Below are 16,573 nucleotides of genomic sequence, written 5' to 3'. Positions count from 1 at the left end.
TCCTTGGGACACAGGCAGCCAGCTGCCCAGCCGGGTGTCTGTGCTGTGCAGGGCTGATGTATGGTTCAGTCTGAGCGTGTTACTGCAGACAGACACCCTCTTGGCTTCAGCACTTCGGCTTTTGAGCCTGTGTCTGCAATGTCGAAGCACAAAACTGCTGGAGAGCATCTGAATACCGAGCCCTGAAGCGACCTCCAGGCACAAAGCGGCTCAAGTGACACTGGGGCAGCAGCTGGGGCCTCTGGGCTGTGGTTTGCTGCTTTTCTTCTCTGCTTCTCCTAAAATTAAATATGCTTTCAAAGGTGCATGGGGATGCAATGGCGGGGGGGGGTGGGGGGTGTGTCCCTCCGGGAGCTGGTTGCTTCTCTGCTCCCATCCCTTAAGCATTAGCCACTTCCCAGGATTTCAGGGTTGCAGGGCTGATGCTGCCGGGCTCCACCTGAGATAAAGCAGTGGCCAGCCTGGCCTGCAGCGATGGTTTCAGCTGCCTGCCCAGCCAGCCCAAGAGAGGACATGGGGTGGTGGGGACAGCAGAGCATGTGCAACCAAGCAACCTCACACGGAGCTTTTTGGGGGTCTGCATTCATTGTCAGACATTTGCACACATGAGGAACCTGCTTAATTTCCCTGACGCTCCTTGCAATAGCAAACAGCTACTCGGTGCTTCCCCTCTCACACACCTTGCAGAGAAAATGAAGAGCGGTGGGGCTGCAGCCAGGACAGGGGGGAGTGGGGAGCTTGCAGCGGGCATTTCTGCAGCTGCAGCATTCACCACGTGCTGGTCTCATCCTGACCCACTGCAGGTGCCCAGAGCCACTCCTGCCAGGCAAAGGCGCAGAGCGTGGGTACGCCCTTCTCTTTGGCCAAAGGCAAGTCAGGAAAGAGGAAAAAGCATTTGAGAGAAGGACAGGGGAAGCAGACAGCCGGTCGCCATGCTGGCGGCACAGCCTGCCTTTCTCTGCCAAATCCCCTGGGGAGCTCCACGAACCTTTTTGGCACTTGAGCTGTGGGTTATAGGGCAGATGGACGCATCTTCTTCAGTGGCAGGTGCAGCAGGGAGGGCTCCTAACACCCTGCCAGGGCGTTTCTGCAGAGCTGGGCTGTGTCTTCCCTGAGATGCAGGGAGGGAAGGGGACATTTTTGGCCTCAGCCCAGCAGGGCTAAAGCACAGCCTGCACCTGGCACACTGCGGGCACGCTCAGCGGCATCCCACGCACCCACAGCCTGCGAGAGCGGCAGCACCCCCTGCCAGCGAGGTTTCCTATTCACCAGCGATTTTGGAGCACGCACAGAATGTGTCCTCTGAAGCAGTCTCACTCACTCTCCATCACGTTAAGACCTGCTGTTGCTCAGTGTCAGCTGTTGGGCTGAGCAAGGACAGAGCTGTGGCGTTGGCGTAGGGCAGCGACGCAACAAAACCCTTGGCAGGCAGGAGGGAGGGATGCAGGGGCAGGCGACCACGGGAGGGGCGGCACCGCACTGGCTCGATGACAGGGATGAAGTCAGAGTGGCTGCAGAGCCATGCTGGGAGGCGGGAGAGGGTGGCAGGGGAAGAGCAGCGCTTCCTCGCAGGCGCAGAGTTTCTGCTCATCAGCGGCATTGTTCCTCTTTCATTTGTCTTTACAGCTGGCTGCTCTCTGCTCCCCGCACAGAGGATGAGAACAGTATTTACTGAGAGAAGCAGCCTTCCTGCCAGCCTGTGAGTGCAGGCGGGTGGCACTGGCCACGGGAGCATCCCCTCATGGGTCTTCCCACTGTGGATGCAGACAAGCCCTGAGCAGCCCTGCTAAGGCAACCACAGGGCTTGGGGAAAGGTTGAAATGGAGGATTCGGCAAATAAAACTCCACAAACCCCAGAGGTCAGGCAGGATTGTGCCTCTGAGTGCCTCAACAGGGCATTTCAGCGGGCCAAGTCCCTTTGCTCTTGCCCTGTTGAGGGCTGAACATCCACCTTCCCATGGAGGGATGGTTTCAGCCCACCGAGCCTCGCCACCAGGAAACACATGTTGCTGCTGTATTTACCGGTCCCACTTCCTTTGCAGCAGCCATTTGCACGCTGCAGGGTTACTCGGAGTGCACGCACATCCTCGCCAGCAGACAGAAAATTTCCTGTTCCTGGAAGCATTTGTGCAGAGAGGTAATTTATTTCTTATGTGTCTTCCCTGCTAAAGCAGGTTGTGGTGGCTTTTGCTCTGCTATCACTGCCGAGGAGAGCTGCAGGCAGGGGAGAGGACAAAAGAAAACTTATTTACATTGATGGGTGCGATAAGAGAATTGCACTTACTTCAGGCAGGACAAGCTGGTTCATCATCTTGCCTTTTATCAGTGGCAGGGTGTCCGCTAGAGCTCTTGTTCCTGGGCTGATAGCACCAGGGGGGCAGCTGCTTTGCCCTGCAGCTGGTGCCCTCCTGCCCTAGCATTAAATATCACCTATTATAAAAGCTTCCCTGGTTCTTCCATGTGCCATTTACCATCTCAAGTGTTTTCCTGAAACCCACTTTGGAAATGCCTATGGTAAAAAGCATGCACCGAAGGCTGGGGAGCAAGAAGTCACCTCGGAGGTTGGTAGGAGCTGGGCGTGTAGGTATTATCCAGCCCCAACGCTGTCCTGCATGCTGGGGCTGTTGAGAACCAACATGGGAGGTGATGCTGGGCAGGAGCTGAGGTGTCCTCAGTGCCTTCATGCGGGAGTGAGGGATGCGAAGCAGGTCCTGTGCTGTGGTCCATTGGCACAGCCTGCCCCCAGGCACGGCTGATCCTGTGTCATGGTCCGGATCGCTTACATGGGGGACTGCTGGAAATGCTCCCACTCCGCTGGGGCAAGGCCTGTGTTCTGTGATGAAGATGACATCTTGGGGAACAGGCTCAGCACCGTGTCAAAGGCCCCCATAACTCAGCACAGGGGCTGCCACAGAGGAGCAGCGCTCGAGCCCGCAGCTCTCCAGCACCATTTGATCCCAGTTTCCAGGAAAGCTGCTGGGTCTCCACAGAAAGCCGAGTTTCAGGCAGGACTATGGGCATGGATAAGCCCAGCACTGAATGCTACCATCCCGACAGTTTTTCCCCTCCAGGTCCCTGCTCTGCCTGCGGCCAGGCTGTGAAGTGGCCATCCTCTGGGATGAAAGTGGCTGCAGATGTGAGAGCCCTGCCAAAGCACAGCCCTCCCAGAGCCCTGTTCTGCCCACCCAGGTCCCCACTGCCCCCTCCTTCTCAGGGCAGGGACCCCCTGCTCCAGGCCGGCAGCTGCGGTCCCCACGGATGTGGACCCTGAAAGCACCAGCACCTGGCACCGAGGACCGGCTCCTGACCCGTACCGACACAGGCTAGGAAAGGAGGAGGCTGAAAATAAAAAAAGCTTCAGAAAAGAATGACAGGGATTATTTCAGGGCTGGAACAACCTGCCTCACACTGAGTGAGTGAAGAAGCCAATCTGTTTAGTTTATCTAAGGGAAAGTTAAGAGGGAACTTAGACGCATCTATAAATACCTACATGTTGGGAACATTTCTGATTGCCATGGTCCTTTACCCTAGCAAACAAAGGCAGCAAAATTTCCTGGGGCTGGGAGCTAAAGCAAGAGAAATCCAGGCTAACAGCAAAGTGGAGATTTTTAATGGAAGGATAAATAACCATCAGGCAAGCCAGGCTAGGGACACAGCAGATTCCCCATCACATAAAGCCTTAAAATCAAAGCTAGGTGGCTGCTGCTAAAGGAGACATTGCAACTCAGCCAGACATTTGGGGTTGGATGCAAGAGCTGCTGCGCTCCCACAGCCTGGGACAGTTAGGAAGAAAAACCCTTAAAATCTGACTGTTCTTAACTGATGAGGCTCTCACCCCTCGTGGGTTTTGCCTCGTGACTCCCCCATCCATGGTTGTGGTTCCCTCCCACTGGCGAACAGAGATGGCAGCCAAGCTCATCCTCCTGTCGTGTTCAGAAAACCACCATCCCGCCCTTCCAAAACTGATTAAGATTTGGTGAATGTTTGAAAACGTAGAGAGTAGCAAGAGGAAAAGGAGAAATTAAACAGTAAGGGAAAAAATGGGGTGCTACCCATTTTATTGCAGTCCAGAATAAGAAGGGAAACATTTAAAAAGGAGAGAAAAGAAACAGTGTGATTTTTGTATTTAAAATACTTCGGAAGAAGACTTTGACTTAGCAAACAAGCATTATTTCAAACTATGTCAAGAAAAACAACATTTTCATATAATTTTAAATCTGCAGTGAGATCCATCCATCCCGGCCACTTCATCCCTCCTAAAAGCGCATTTTGCCCTTCGCTCGTCCCTAAAACTCCCCTCAAATGTGTAGCCCAAATGATGCACTCGCACCAGGAGGAAGCTGAGATTTATGATGCACATCCGAATAAACAGCGTTTCCAAGTAAATAAGACAGCAGAGAAAAGCTCCTGGTAAGCTGAGGAATGGACCTGCCATTTAAGAACTCAGAGAAAAAAATACAGAAATCTGCAACGTGGGAGCATGCCAGCGCTGGGGGCGAGAGGGACGGGGCTGGGAGGATTTCCAGCTCCACGCAGTCTCTTTCTTTCTGTGGCATATCCACCTGCCCTCTGAGCCCTGAGGGCTGACACTGGACCATGGTAAATGCTAATGCAAGGGGATGATTTTGGTGTCAGCCAGCCTCTGGCACAGGTGACTACTAGATTTCCTAGCCTGAGCATCACCAGAACAGCCGTGAGGAAACACTGCCAGCCCCAGGGAAGGAAAACGCCTCCCCGGCACCATCCCTGCCGTGCTACGGGCACATGGCCCTGGTGCTGTCCCCTCAGTGCCAGCCGCCGGCCAGGCTGGCCGGGTGGGACGCGGCGTGGGGCACACGGAGGCTCACCTGGGGCAGGGCGCTGCGAGAGCCAAGCACCAGGCTGCAGACGCTGGCTGGTGCCTCCGTCGTCCGTGCCGTCACCCTCACCAGCCGTGGCGGTGTCCCTGGCGTGCTGTCCCCAGGCCCTGCAGGAAGCCTCTGCTCACTGTCCCAGGATGGATCCTGAAACAAGACAGGGGATACATGTGGGTAGGGCAGGCCAGCTGCCTCCAGGCACCCCCCCACTGCTTTTGGAAGGGCTAAAATGAGCTTTCCCCTATGCAGAGGGCTCATACTGCCTTTGGTGAGCATCCCATCACCCATGACAGCCTGCCCCAGCATCGGCCCCATGGGCAGCGGGGTCGCTGCAGGCAACAGTGGAGGCTTGCAGGCAGGGGACTCCGGGGCTGTCTCACCACCGGGCAGGGGCAGCTCCCTGTTACATTTCATGTTTCAGCAACACAAGATGCCTCAAACGCGTTTTTGGGGGAAAGGAGGAGCAAATTGATGGCGTTGATGGGCTCGGGCTGTGTTCGGTGCAGGGAAGCCCCGCGACCGGCTGCTTTGCTCATCCACCCTATGCACAGGGCACTGCGGGGGGAGCAGGAGTGCCCCTCAGGACAGCTGCGCCAGGCCCAGGGCTGCTTCCCCTCTTGTTTCCACATTGATTTTTAAATGTCCTTATTGAGTGTCCCATCTCCTCCCGGCCTCACGGACTGGCCCAGCCACAGAGACCAGCAGCTGTTGCCAGCAGAGCTCACCGGTGGGTGGATCAAGGCTACAGGAGAGCAAAAAGCCAGAGCGGGATCCCACTGCCTATGGTATAACATCACTAAAAATTCATTCATGAACTCAGGCTAGATCTGCAGGTTTGCCTTTAACTAGAGGGACTGTCAACATGAAGGGGGTCAAGAAAAAATGGGACTAAAATGGTTCCCGAGTCAGAGGCACACAGATATCTCTCCTGAACTGATTGTGGGCAGTTTTGTCCCCCCTGTTCTTGATCATCAAACTCCTTGAAAGTGTTCCTCCTTAGGAGACATGGTTCAGCTCCATCGTCCCTGTGTGCCACGCAAATTTGGTGTCCCCTGAGGTATATGATGGGAAGCCAGTTCAGACCCTGAGGCAGATATATGGTGATTTATCTGATAGGATTATTTCACTGAAAGGAGGAATCCCTGAATTTTTGCATTTCTGCACAAATGTTCAGTATCCCCAGTTCAGGGGGATCCCATAGCATCCCTTGGCCGGGCACGAGGCAGTGAGAGGTGGGCAGGAAGAGGGCCTGCAAAGGCACGAGGCAATTTTATTTACCTTGGTGCCTTTGAGATAACTGAGACCCTACTGCTCAATTCCTGCCTCCCCACCTGGTGCCGTATCTTTTAAAAGGCTGTTGAAAATTAAAGAGAATGCAAATAAGAGAGACAGAAGTTATCTGAGAGTTGGAAAAAAATCCTGAAAAGGGAAACTTAAAAGACTCAACCTACTTCACTTATCAAAAGCAGCCCGCGAGGTGGCTAGATCAGAGAGCTGAAACGCCTCCATGGGAGACAGTGTCAGATGGGAGCATCTAATCCAGCTGCAACAGCAGAGCAGGAACCAGAGCTGGAGCTGAACCTATTTGCATTAGGAGTAATTCAATTAACACTTGTGAACCAGAGAAGTTGCCTCATTAATGAGACAAGCTATAACAGAGCAGGTGTGGAAACACCCTGGGTGTGAGCTGGCCAGGCTGCAGTGGCCAGCAGCCTCCCGTGCCTTTTGCCTCCTCCTCGGTGCAGCAATCTGCTGGAGTGGCTCTTACCTCGGGGAGGTTTTGGGGCTCTCTGGGTGTGACTGCGGCATTGGGCTCGCTGACCCCGTGCTGCTGTATGGCTGTGCTGTGACGTGCATCTGGGCTGGGAGGCTGCAGGGGTGTGGAACGCAGCGTGAAATCATAGAATTCATGGATATCTGCAAAACAGCATGAGAAACATCCACAGGACCGAGGAGGCAGCCTGATGCCAGTGTCCTGCATGGGGTGCAGCACCTGTGCCCACCCGCTCTGCCCCCAGAGCGTTCTAAGTCTGAGCCCTCTGTGAGAGGCTGGCACTTGGGTGATGCGTTGGGACAGGGCTCTGCCAGCTGCCCACCATGCCTTCCCTGCAAGGCAAGAGGTGCAATGGGGTGCCTGGCTCAGCACGCAGTGCCCCATGGCTGTGGAAGGTGCGGGCATTTCCACGGAGCAATGACTACACGCTTCATGGGGACTAAGAGCAAATCATGCTCAACAACATCAGTCATAAACCCACCCCATCCCACTTTCCTCCAGGCTGTGCCAGCCCCATGTGTTGTCTCATGTCCCTTCTGCTCCAAGAAGCCTCCTGCGCCAGGCAGCCCCTGCCTGCCTGCCTGCCCTGACAGTACCAGGCTTTTCCCCTCCCCGTTGCTGCTCCCCAGTGCCCCTGGCCCTCGGAGGGACTCCCTTCCCATGGGGACAGGCAGAGAGGGCACAGGGCACTAGGACAGCAGGCTCACGGTGTACAAGCTCTACAGCTGGTGGCTACAGCTGTGTTATCTCCAGCTCCTTCCCAGATAAATTCCCTCTTCCCACCTGGCACCATACTACCTGCGCACTGCCACAAGCAGATGCCAGGTATCCTCACTCTGGGCTCCAAGGACCTGAGTCTGTTGCTGTGAATCATAGTGGCTCTGGAGAGAGGCGTGAGAATGGGGTGTCCCAGCCCTCGCTGCTCCAGAGACAGTTACGGGGTGACAGTGGGACCTGTCGGCAGCTGCTGCCCAGGTTTAGCTCCAGAGGGGCTGTGGGAGCCCAGACCCTCTCCTACCCCTGCCAGGAGCGTTTTACCCTCTCCTGGTCACAGGTGGAGGATTGCAGGGAGCAGCAGGGCTGCAGTGGGCTTCGCTCCCCCCCTAAGGAAGCCCCCACTGCTGTGGACTCAGGCAGCTGCCAGCCCCCAACAGCCCCCAGCTGATCTCCAGAGCCAGGTCAGACACGAACCTCCAGATACAGCACCTCCATAGGAGCAATGAAAGCCAATATACCTATTGCATAAGTATTTAATTTCAGAAAGGGAACTACATCAAAGGTGAGAAGCTTTTTTACAAAGAAACTGAAAGGGGTAACAAAGAGGGTAAAAATCTGTGGGAGGCACTGAGCCTATTTAGAGAGACCCCACTGGAACATCAGAGCAAATGCACAGTGCCTGGCCAGAGGATACTGCAAAGGCAAAAGGGAGGAAAGCAAGGCTGGACCGCAGGGGAAGGGAGGCTGTTAAAAGCAAGAAGACATTCATCTAAACAGCTGAAGCTGCGTCCAAATGAGAAAACCAGAAAGGATGGTAAATGCTGCCAGGTTAAAGGTAAAGTTCCAAAGGGTTGGGCAAAAGAGTTTAGTAAACGCCTTGCAAAAGGCATAAAAAAGTAATAAATCCCTTCAAGCACCTGGGAAGCAGAAGCCTGGCAGACCTGGCAGGGCCAAAAAGTCACAGCAGCATAAATAAGAACTTGGAGTGGGGAAAGATGCAGCAGGAATCTGAGTTCATTTTCTGTACCTGCATCCGCTGCAGAGGAGGCTGGAGAGCCCCTTCTCTGCGAGCAACGCCAAGGGCAAGTGGTGGGCCTCGGCTCGAGGGGGCCATGGCTGTTCCCGCAGCGCTCCCTGGGAGCTAAGGGATGAAGTGGCTGTGCCAGTGTGCAATTTCTCATCTGAAACTATGCCACACCGAGGCACCATGGGGTATTAAATGCCCGTTTTATAAAGATTTCCAAAGGAAATCTGGTGAGCCGTGGGCAGTGTAAGCAGGGACGTGCTGAGCACTGCCCGAGGCCATTTCCCAGGGAGGCTTTCACAAAGCAGGATTGCACCCCCATACGCAAGTCCCCATCCTCTCCCTGTGCTTAACCACACGCCCATGCACTGCAGCAGCACACCCATGTTGCAGATGGGATGGGGAGCAGTATCGACCCTCATCATCCCGCTCCCAGGGGCTGCCAGGTGACCTCCCAGCCGAAGGCAAAAAGCTGCTATAAATCTCGGCTGCCGGCAGAGTGGCTTTGTGCCCACAGGGAAGCCAGCCAGGCTATGCAGCTGCCCGAGTCCAGGGAGCGCCGTGCCACTGCCCGGCATTGATGCTGCTTTTGGAGCTGCTGCTTCGTGCTGCATCATTGCCAGGCTCTGTCCTGTGCCCTGGGAGAAATGGGGTAGCCTGCAATGACCGGAGGAACAGGAGTCAGGAGATCCACCCACTGCACCTGAGGCATCCTCTCCGCAGTCCCCTAGGTGCTGACTGTGCTGCTGGCAGCCCCCGAAGCCTTCACAAATAAGACATGAGGTCACGGCAAGCAGTCATGGCACAGCCAGACAAACAGGACTTTGTTTTCGTGCAAAAACATCTCTCCTTCTGGTTATAAAAATAGTCATTGCGTAATGGGATAGCAGGGGCTCCTGGCTGCACAGATTACGCTCGGAACACACAAAACTTCACAAAAATGAAACCAGGATTTGAACAGCCGTGTCGCAGGGGTGCACCGCTGCTGGCACCCTCATTTGTCACCCATCTGCTGCAGGAACACAGCCTTGGGCAGCCAAGCTGGCAAGGCACCTGCAGAGCGGGAAGCTTGTCCTCCGAAGCAGCCACTCTCCACCTCTGAAACCCTCAGCCCATTTTAGACACTTGCCAGGAGAGAGAACTGTTGCTGGCACCAGGAATTAGAGGAGTTTCAGGATCGGGGGACAGGGTTCAGGCAGTGAAGGGCGTGGCCATGGCCATGGCAGGAGTACATTTTAGGACACATGTGCATGTGGCATTAAAGATAATTTAAATATATGCTGGTTTTCTACATTTCTTACGGGCATCACAAGTTGCACACAAGTCTGCCTCACCTGTGCACTTTAAGAGCAGTGCTACCTGAAAAGCCTCAGTAAGAGGATGTTGTGGTAGCAAAAGATGATGCTGCATGTTCTGTCTTACAGCCCAATTTCTGTTTGATAACAGTTGAAATCCACTCTGGATCTAATAAGGAAGAGTAACTCAAGATTTACAGAGATTAGAATTTGTCTAACAATTTCCTGCTGGGGTCAATACGTCAAATAAATGTCATTAAATATTTCTATAGCACCAGCATCTGAGGGCTAATGCAGCACCCTTGTGCCAGCCGGCACGCGCACTTCCAGAAGATGACATTCCTTCCCTGACGCGTGCACTGTCATCAGCTGCATCACTGCTGATTTACCCCAAGCAGAAACTCCAGCCTCGCACTGGCCTCCCAGCCACGGGCCTGCTGCTGTAGGGAGGATTTATACCTACGGCCACCACAGCAGAGCTTTCAAGCAAGCTATGAGTTTCCATCCTTGGCTATGGGCTAATTTGCAAGAGGAAGACTCCTCAGGGCTGGGAGTCCTCCAGATTCCTCCAATTCTCCACTCTGGCTCCTGCAGCCACACGGTGAAGCTGTGACTGCCATCCCCAGCAGCGCTGCTGGCGAGCTGAGCTCCTGGCTGGAATTTTGCACCCAGGCAAGCACCACGGGTCAGCAACAGCCTGCCTCTCCTCATGCCTCCGCAGCAGCAGGGCTCTCCGGGAGGAACATTTTTGGGGTAAAAGGAGCCACAGGGGAGGGCTGGGGGCCTGAGCAGCCGACAGGACCTCATTGGGGTCTGCACCAGCCACTGCTCGGGCACGGGAGAGGAGCCAAGTCCCAGAGGGCTTTCAGGAGCAGCGCTGCCCTTTGGGCTGCTGGCAGCCGGGGTGGACGAGCGCACGCAAACCCTGCCTCTCTGCCCAGCTTTGCCCACTGCAAAGGGCACAACGGCCCCTTTCAGCCCCGGCTCCAGGAAGGAAAGGTCAGGGAGCTGCTTCTGCGTGCAAGCCCCGTCCTCCCCGGCGGCACGAGACAAGGCTAAGCATCTCCCCGAGGGGCTCCGGGGAGCAGAAGGAAAGCAGGGTGACGATCACCCCAGCCCAGCCGCAGCATCCCCAAGACCAAGCTCCTTGAGCGCCCTTTCACCGGGCTGTTTCCCTGCAAGTCACACGCTTGGCTCCATGGCCTCAGCCGCAGCGAAAGAGGGGCCAGGAGGAGGGAGCCAGCACAGCCTGTTTTCCCTCTGCGCCGCCAAGGAATTTCTTTTGTGCGGAAACAGGGGCTGGCACATTCCAGCACGGAAGAGCTCCCGCATCGCTGAGCCGAGCCGGCCGCTGTGGCATCCGCTGGGCAGGAGCCCTCCGGGCAGAGTCAGCGTGCCCCAGGGCACAGGCAGCTCTTGGGAGAGGCACTTGAGTCTGGCACAGTGGTCACAAGGATTGAAGGGGTTGTGCTGTGCTCTGAGGAGTCTGGTAGAAGATGGTGCATGTGCAGAGCAACACTGGGCACGTTCACGGTGACAGATACATCCAGCCCTGGACACCACACAGGCTTCATCTGAACATCCCAGCAGATCCTCCCCTGGAGCCGGGCAACCTGGGGCTTCTGGAGTCCACAAAACAGCTTATTCTTAAAAAAAAGCATATGGAAGGTCATATCCGTGGCATTTTTCATGTGGACCAACTTGGGAAAATCCATGATGTTTGGCACTTCTGGTTAACTCTACAATCACGTAATACATTTTGGTGTTCAAACTCAAGCCAGCCAATGCATGCCTTAGGACAGCATTACCTGTAGGAGCATGTGATCTGAGGACAGGAATGTCCCGTGCTCATGCATTCATGTTCCCCAGAGGTTGAAAAAAAGCAGGCCTATTTTTCTGAAAGGCTGCAGGCTGAGACCCCTCCAGAGCCAGAAGCATCTGGCATGGTGTGGGGCAGTGAGATGGGAGCCTCTGCACTGAGAGGTGTACCCACGGTTCTCCTGCAAATCCTCCTCCCTTGGATAAACTCCGAACCAGCTCCATGACTCTGAGCAAACTTCAGACAGAGACACAGCAGCCCACTGGGAAAAGGGGTGGGGGTGAAAAGCAAATAAAATAGAAATGCTCCACCACCCTGCCAGAGCTGTCACTGTGCTCCAGCAGATCTGGACTGTGGACACCGAGCGACCCCAGCGTGTGCCAGCTGTGTGCGGGCATAGTGAGCATGCAGCCAGATACAACTTTACACGTGTCCATGCAGGGACGGAGGAATTCACAAACCCACACTCTGGGGGGGGTGGAAGTAATTAATGCAAATTCCTAGTTAGGTAAACACATCTAGAGAAAGCTCGCTCTGGCACAGGGAACTAATATCCTGTTAAACCAGTTGAAAAGGTCACCAGCAATCAAACGACACTCCCTTGCGTTGACAGGACACCAAGACAGATGGCTTAGAGCTGGGAAGTCTGTACAGCGTCCGCGTGCCAGCGTGCAAACTGCAGCCAGCTCGGCGTGCACGTGGATGCGCTCTCTCCAGCTACGCTCTCTCCACGACACTTCTGCACTAATATGAGCAGCCCTGGGCTTTGGGAAAGCTGCTTTGCTGCCTTCACACAGCCCTGGGGAGGGCTGGGGGAGCACACAAAAGCAGCCAGGGGTGTTGGGCTCGTATCAGGTTTGCCAAGGCAACCACAGCCCTGCGGGGGACCTTTGCCACCAGCGTGGGGCTAACCATGGGCTGGGGACCATTTTGGGAGTGGGCTGTATAAATGAAGAGGCATGAAAGGAGATGCACACTGGTCCCTTTGGCATGGGGGCCCACTGCTCCAGGAAGCCCTCCCTTGCCACGTGTCTCTGCTGCCGATGGCACAGATGTCCCAGCACAAGCCCTGCACAAGGACACGCTGGGGCTGAAAGCCTCCAGGTGATGCTCCAACAGCAAGAACAAGGAAAGGTGAGAATAACCACCGCTCATCCTGTGATGACCTGAAGCACAGAGGGGCTGCTGGCAACTCAGGGCTCTGTGGGCACAGAAATGGGTCTCTGGCTGCAGAGGTGCGAAGAAAAGGCAAGAGTTGCACAGAGGGGAGGGCGAGGGCGAGCGCCAGGGCTGAGACAAACGCACTGAGAATGAGGCACAGACCACACGTGGAGCTCTGCACCCCAGGATCTGGGTCTTCCTCTGGGGTGCAAAGCTTCTGGGGTGCTTTCCCTTCCTTCCCTGGGGGGAAACCCAGCTTCTCACCTGAGAGACCCAGGAACAGAAACTGCCAGGGCTACGCGCGCTTCCCTGAGGCCCGCAGCAAGTGGGACTTAAGGAGAGGAGCTGAGCAGGAGCTCCTGGCCCTCTTGGCACACTGCAGCTTCTCCAAAATTAGTGCCCTAAGTGAACCCATACAGCCGGGATCTGATCTGCTCTGGCAGGGAAAGGAGCTGAGCAACTTCAGAGTCCAAAACCATCGAAATTTTGCGTTTTCAAATGACCTTGTTCAGCAAGATAGCTGTGTGTCTTGCACAGAGAAGCTGCATAGTCCAGCGAAACTCCAGCTGTGTTTACCTAAACCCACATGGAGAACTGTACGTTGTGCTCAAAATGGCACCTTCTGGTGCCCAGCCCCAAGACAAGCCTCACTGTCAAGTCTGTTTCTTGTGTGAAATGGAGTTGCTCGCACAGTGTGTTACTCGCAAGAGCACGCAGGTCTAAGCACAAGAAAGGCCAGGATACCCCAAAAGGAGCTGGTTACGCGTGGATTCTCTGTCAAAAGATAGATAGAAAAATTTCATTTCCCTTCCTGTTGGAAGCAGGAATGGAAAATAGCAGGTTGTGATGAGTCTGAGGGGCACAGGGAGGCGCGAGGTATCCTTGGTATGGCAGCAGAGCTGGAAACCCGGCGGTAGCTGCAGACACACCATGCCTGCACTGTGCAGAGGGTGCTCACGGCATTGCAGCATCCTTTAGCGGGTGCTGGATAGATCTGGCATGGCCTGATGAAGAAGGCTTTGCTGCTTGTCCACAATCACCCCACTGAGAAATCCTGTTCACGTTGCAAACATTCAGCAACTGCAGCCCTGACCCCCAGTGTCTCCTGCCCAAGCCCTGGAGGGGAAAGACAGCCCAGCTCCCTGGCATTACAGGCACCCATGGGTTTGCACAGGATGCACCCAGCCTGGTCAGTGCCAGGCACCTGTGCAGGATCTGGCCCCCAGGAGAGTCTACTGACCACAAAGCCCCAGGGACTGCAAGGCAGGGGCTTACCCAGCAGAGCCTGGAAGAGTTCACTTTGGAAGATGTGTGAGACTTTTCCAATGGAGGCTTTTAGCTCCTGCTCCTCCGGGGACCGCAGGGTGCTTTGGTATCTGGTCAGAATTTCCACTGCCCGTTCAGTGTCTGCAGAGATGACACAGGAATAACAAGGCATTAACACTGAAGGATGGACAGACATCACCAGGGAAGGCTCAAGCGCAGCCTTGGAGCAGTGCAAAGGGCTCACCTGGATAATGCCTCAAGTTGCCTTCCAGCTCTGGATTTTTAAGAGTCAGACAGCCACAAAAGCAGCCTTCTTACACATACCTGGAAGAGCTAACCCTGCCGCGAGGTGCAGAGGGGCCACGGTGGAGAGCTGGGCAGGGGCTGGAAGGGAGGTGGTTCTGCCTGCTGGCCTTCCTCGACCCTGAAAATCAGGGGCTAAACCCAGGTTGACTCACCTCCAAACCCCGTGGCACTGGGCAGCCTGAGCGCCTCTGCCACCTCCCAGGCAGAGAAGCCATTCAGGAGCTGGACACATCCTGGTTGCACAGGGCTCCGCGTACTACCGCAGGAGCTGCAGTCTCCCATGCGGGGCCAGATGGCTGCAGCAAAGCTGAGCAGAGCCCCACTCACGGAGCACAAGATGTTGCAAACAGCTCAGCTACACGAGTGGCAAAACTTGGGTTTCTACAGGGTGAAGCGTAAGAATCGCTCCCCGCAGCCAGCAGCCTTGGGTCAGCAGAAGACACAGTGGGAAAGCAACATGATGAATTGGGGTCAGGGAAGGAGGGATGCTGGCCACGAGGGGAGCTGGAGGCTGCCATGAAGCAATGCTTTGGTTAAAGAGTGGCTCGCCATAGCTGTGGGAGAATGCAGACCTGAAATAGTGGAGCTGTGATCTCTGTGTGGCAAGACACCTCCACACTTCTCTGCGCAGATGCCTGGAGCTGCCAGTCCAGCTCCAGCCCCAGACGTCACCCGTCTCTCAGGCGGGTGGGGAGCTCCCATGGACCTTGAGCCCGTCCCAGCCCTATGAGTGAATATTTCCCTTTGTCACCCAGACAGCCCGCAGACAAAGGGCGTCTGTGTGGGGAGGCGGGGGAGCCGTTCCGCCACTGTTGGGGACTCATCTTTTAACCCAGGAACTCATGCAGAAAGGATGACCCTGATCAACCCAGGGCTCTCGGCAGGGAATTCAGGTCACCGAACAAGGGGGCCTGTGTCTGCTAGGGTGCGTGCCACCTGCTATCCCAGCTTGCCTGGCCAGCTCTCCTCCTGGCTCCTCCTCGGCCGAAAGGGGAAAGGGTCCTGCCTGTGTCACTGGTCCACACTGACTCATCGTGGGAACAGAACAGAGGAAGGAGCCTGGAGAAGCGTCCATATCTGCTGCTCAGAGCTAGGCTCCACACTGGCTCCAGGAAAAGCAGGGACTTCCCCAAGCTCCAGATTTATGGGGCTTTATGGACATCCCAGCCCTGTGTTATCACTAAGGGCTTCCTTTTCTGCAAGATCAGACAGTGGCTTCAGACACTGCCCAGCATACTGTGAGTGGGGTTGAGTCATCTTCGCCTGGTCATTCCTGACCTTATCGGAAGAAGCTAAAGAAGGTGGTAGAGAACTAGGGCCACCGCTCCAGGACACAAAGACTGTAAACCTGGTGTGAACATCCCATCCCAGTCCAGGCTGCACAGAAAGAGCGGCATGCACCCTGTGTTGACCCCTGCGCTGCTGGCCACCAACACTGGGTGACAGCCAGCTGGAGCAGGGGAGCACTGGCCCTGGACCACCAAACCCAGGGAAGTGCTGTGCCCCCAGCACAGGAGAGAGACTGGAGCACCCCTCCTGCTCCACTGAGAATGCGTACATGGTGTCCAGGGCCCGTCTCGCCATGCCTCAGGGTGCAAGTCCCACTTACAGGAGGTCCTTCCTCGCAGGGCCTGCCCCCCCATACCTGCCCTCCCCTCAGCACCCAAGGGTGCTGCAAGCACAGCATCCCGTGGCCACCCGCTCTGAGCCACGGTGGTACAAGCACATGTCCCACAGCCCGGGGAGGGCGTGAAGCTGGGGCACCCGCTCCTCAGGTCTCAACCCCGGGGGTGCACAGGGCAGGGCGGCCCGGCCCGTGGCGGCGGGGGAGGGAAGGAGGGCGGGAACCGCCCGGCAGGAGCGCGGGGCACCGGGGGCAATCCCGGTGCCGGTACCGGCAGGGCAGACACTTGTTGAGCGCGGCAGGCCGCGGTACCCGGTGCTGCAAGCACGGCAGGCGGGGCGGGGCAGGGTGCTCCTTACCTTCCCGGCGGATCATCGCTCCGCCGTGGCCGGCGCCCGCTCCAGTCGGTGCCAGCCCGCGAGCGGCCGAGCCGCCGCCCGCCCCGCGGGAGCGGGCCGAGGAGCCGCCCCCCGCCCGCCCCTCCCCGGCACCGCCTCCGGGAGCGCCCCGGCACCGCGCGCGCACCCGCCGCTCTACCCCGGGGCGCGGCTGCTCGGAGCCCGCCGGGCTACCGGGGCGGCTCGGCGTGCGCACCCCGCCCCGAGAACGCCGGCAGGCACGGCCGGCTCGGCCTCCCCTCCCTCCCCGCTGCGGAGGGCCCGGCCCGGGGGCGCCGCTCAGCCCCGGGACCGCTTCCCCGCGCTGTCACTAGATGGCACAGGCGCGCCGCG

At 56.5% G+C, this 16,573-nt stretch overlaps 1 protein-coding gene across 1 annotated transcript in view; it reads right to left on the bottom strand.

Annotated features, from left to right (window-relative positions):
- DLG3 (discs large MAGUK scaffold protein 3) overlaps nt 1–16,258 on the bottom strand; it is a 78,299-nt gene extending 62,041 nt beyond the window's left edge. Inside the window, exons 1-4 of the mRNA XM_059824508.1 lie at nt 16,202–16,258; nt 13,922–14,053; nt 6,625–6,773; nt 4,848–5,003 (exon numbers count right to left, since the gene is read on the bottom strand). Coding sequence (XP_059680491.1) covers nt 4,848–5,003; nt 6,625–6,773; nt 13,922–14,053; nt 16,202–16,217 — 453 coding nt within the window. The 5' untranslated portion in view covers nt 16,218–16,258. The remainder of the gene's footprint in view (nt 1–4,847; nt 5,004–6,624; nt 6,774–13,921; nt 14,054–16,201) is intronic.
- Nucleotides 16,259–16,573: the final 315 nt, after the last annotated feature.

This window comes from Gavia stellata, chromosome 14 (genome assembly GCF_030936135.1).
Source record: "Gavia stellata isolate bGavSte3 chromosome 14, bGavSte3.hap2, whole genome shotgun sequence".
Classification (NCBI taxonomy): domain Eukaryota; kingdom Metazoa; phylum Chordata; class Aves; order Gaviiformes; family Gaviidae; genus Gavia; species Gavia stellata.
This window is presented reverse-complemented; position numbering and strand designations above follow the sequence as displayed.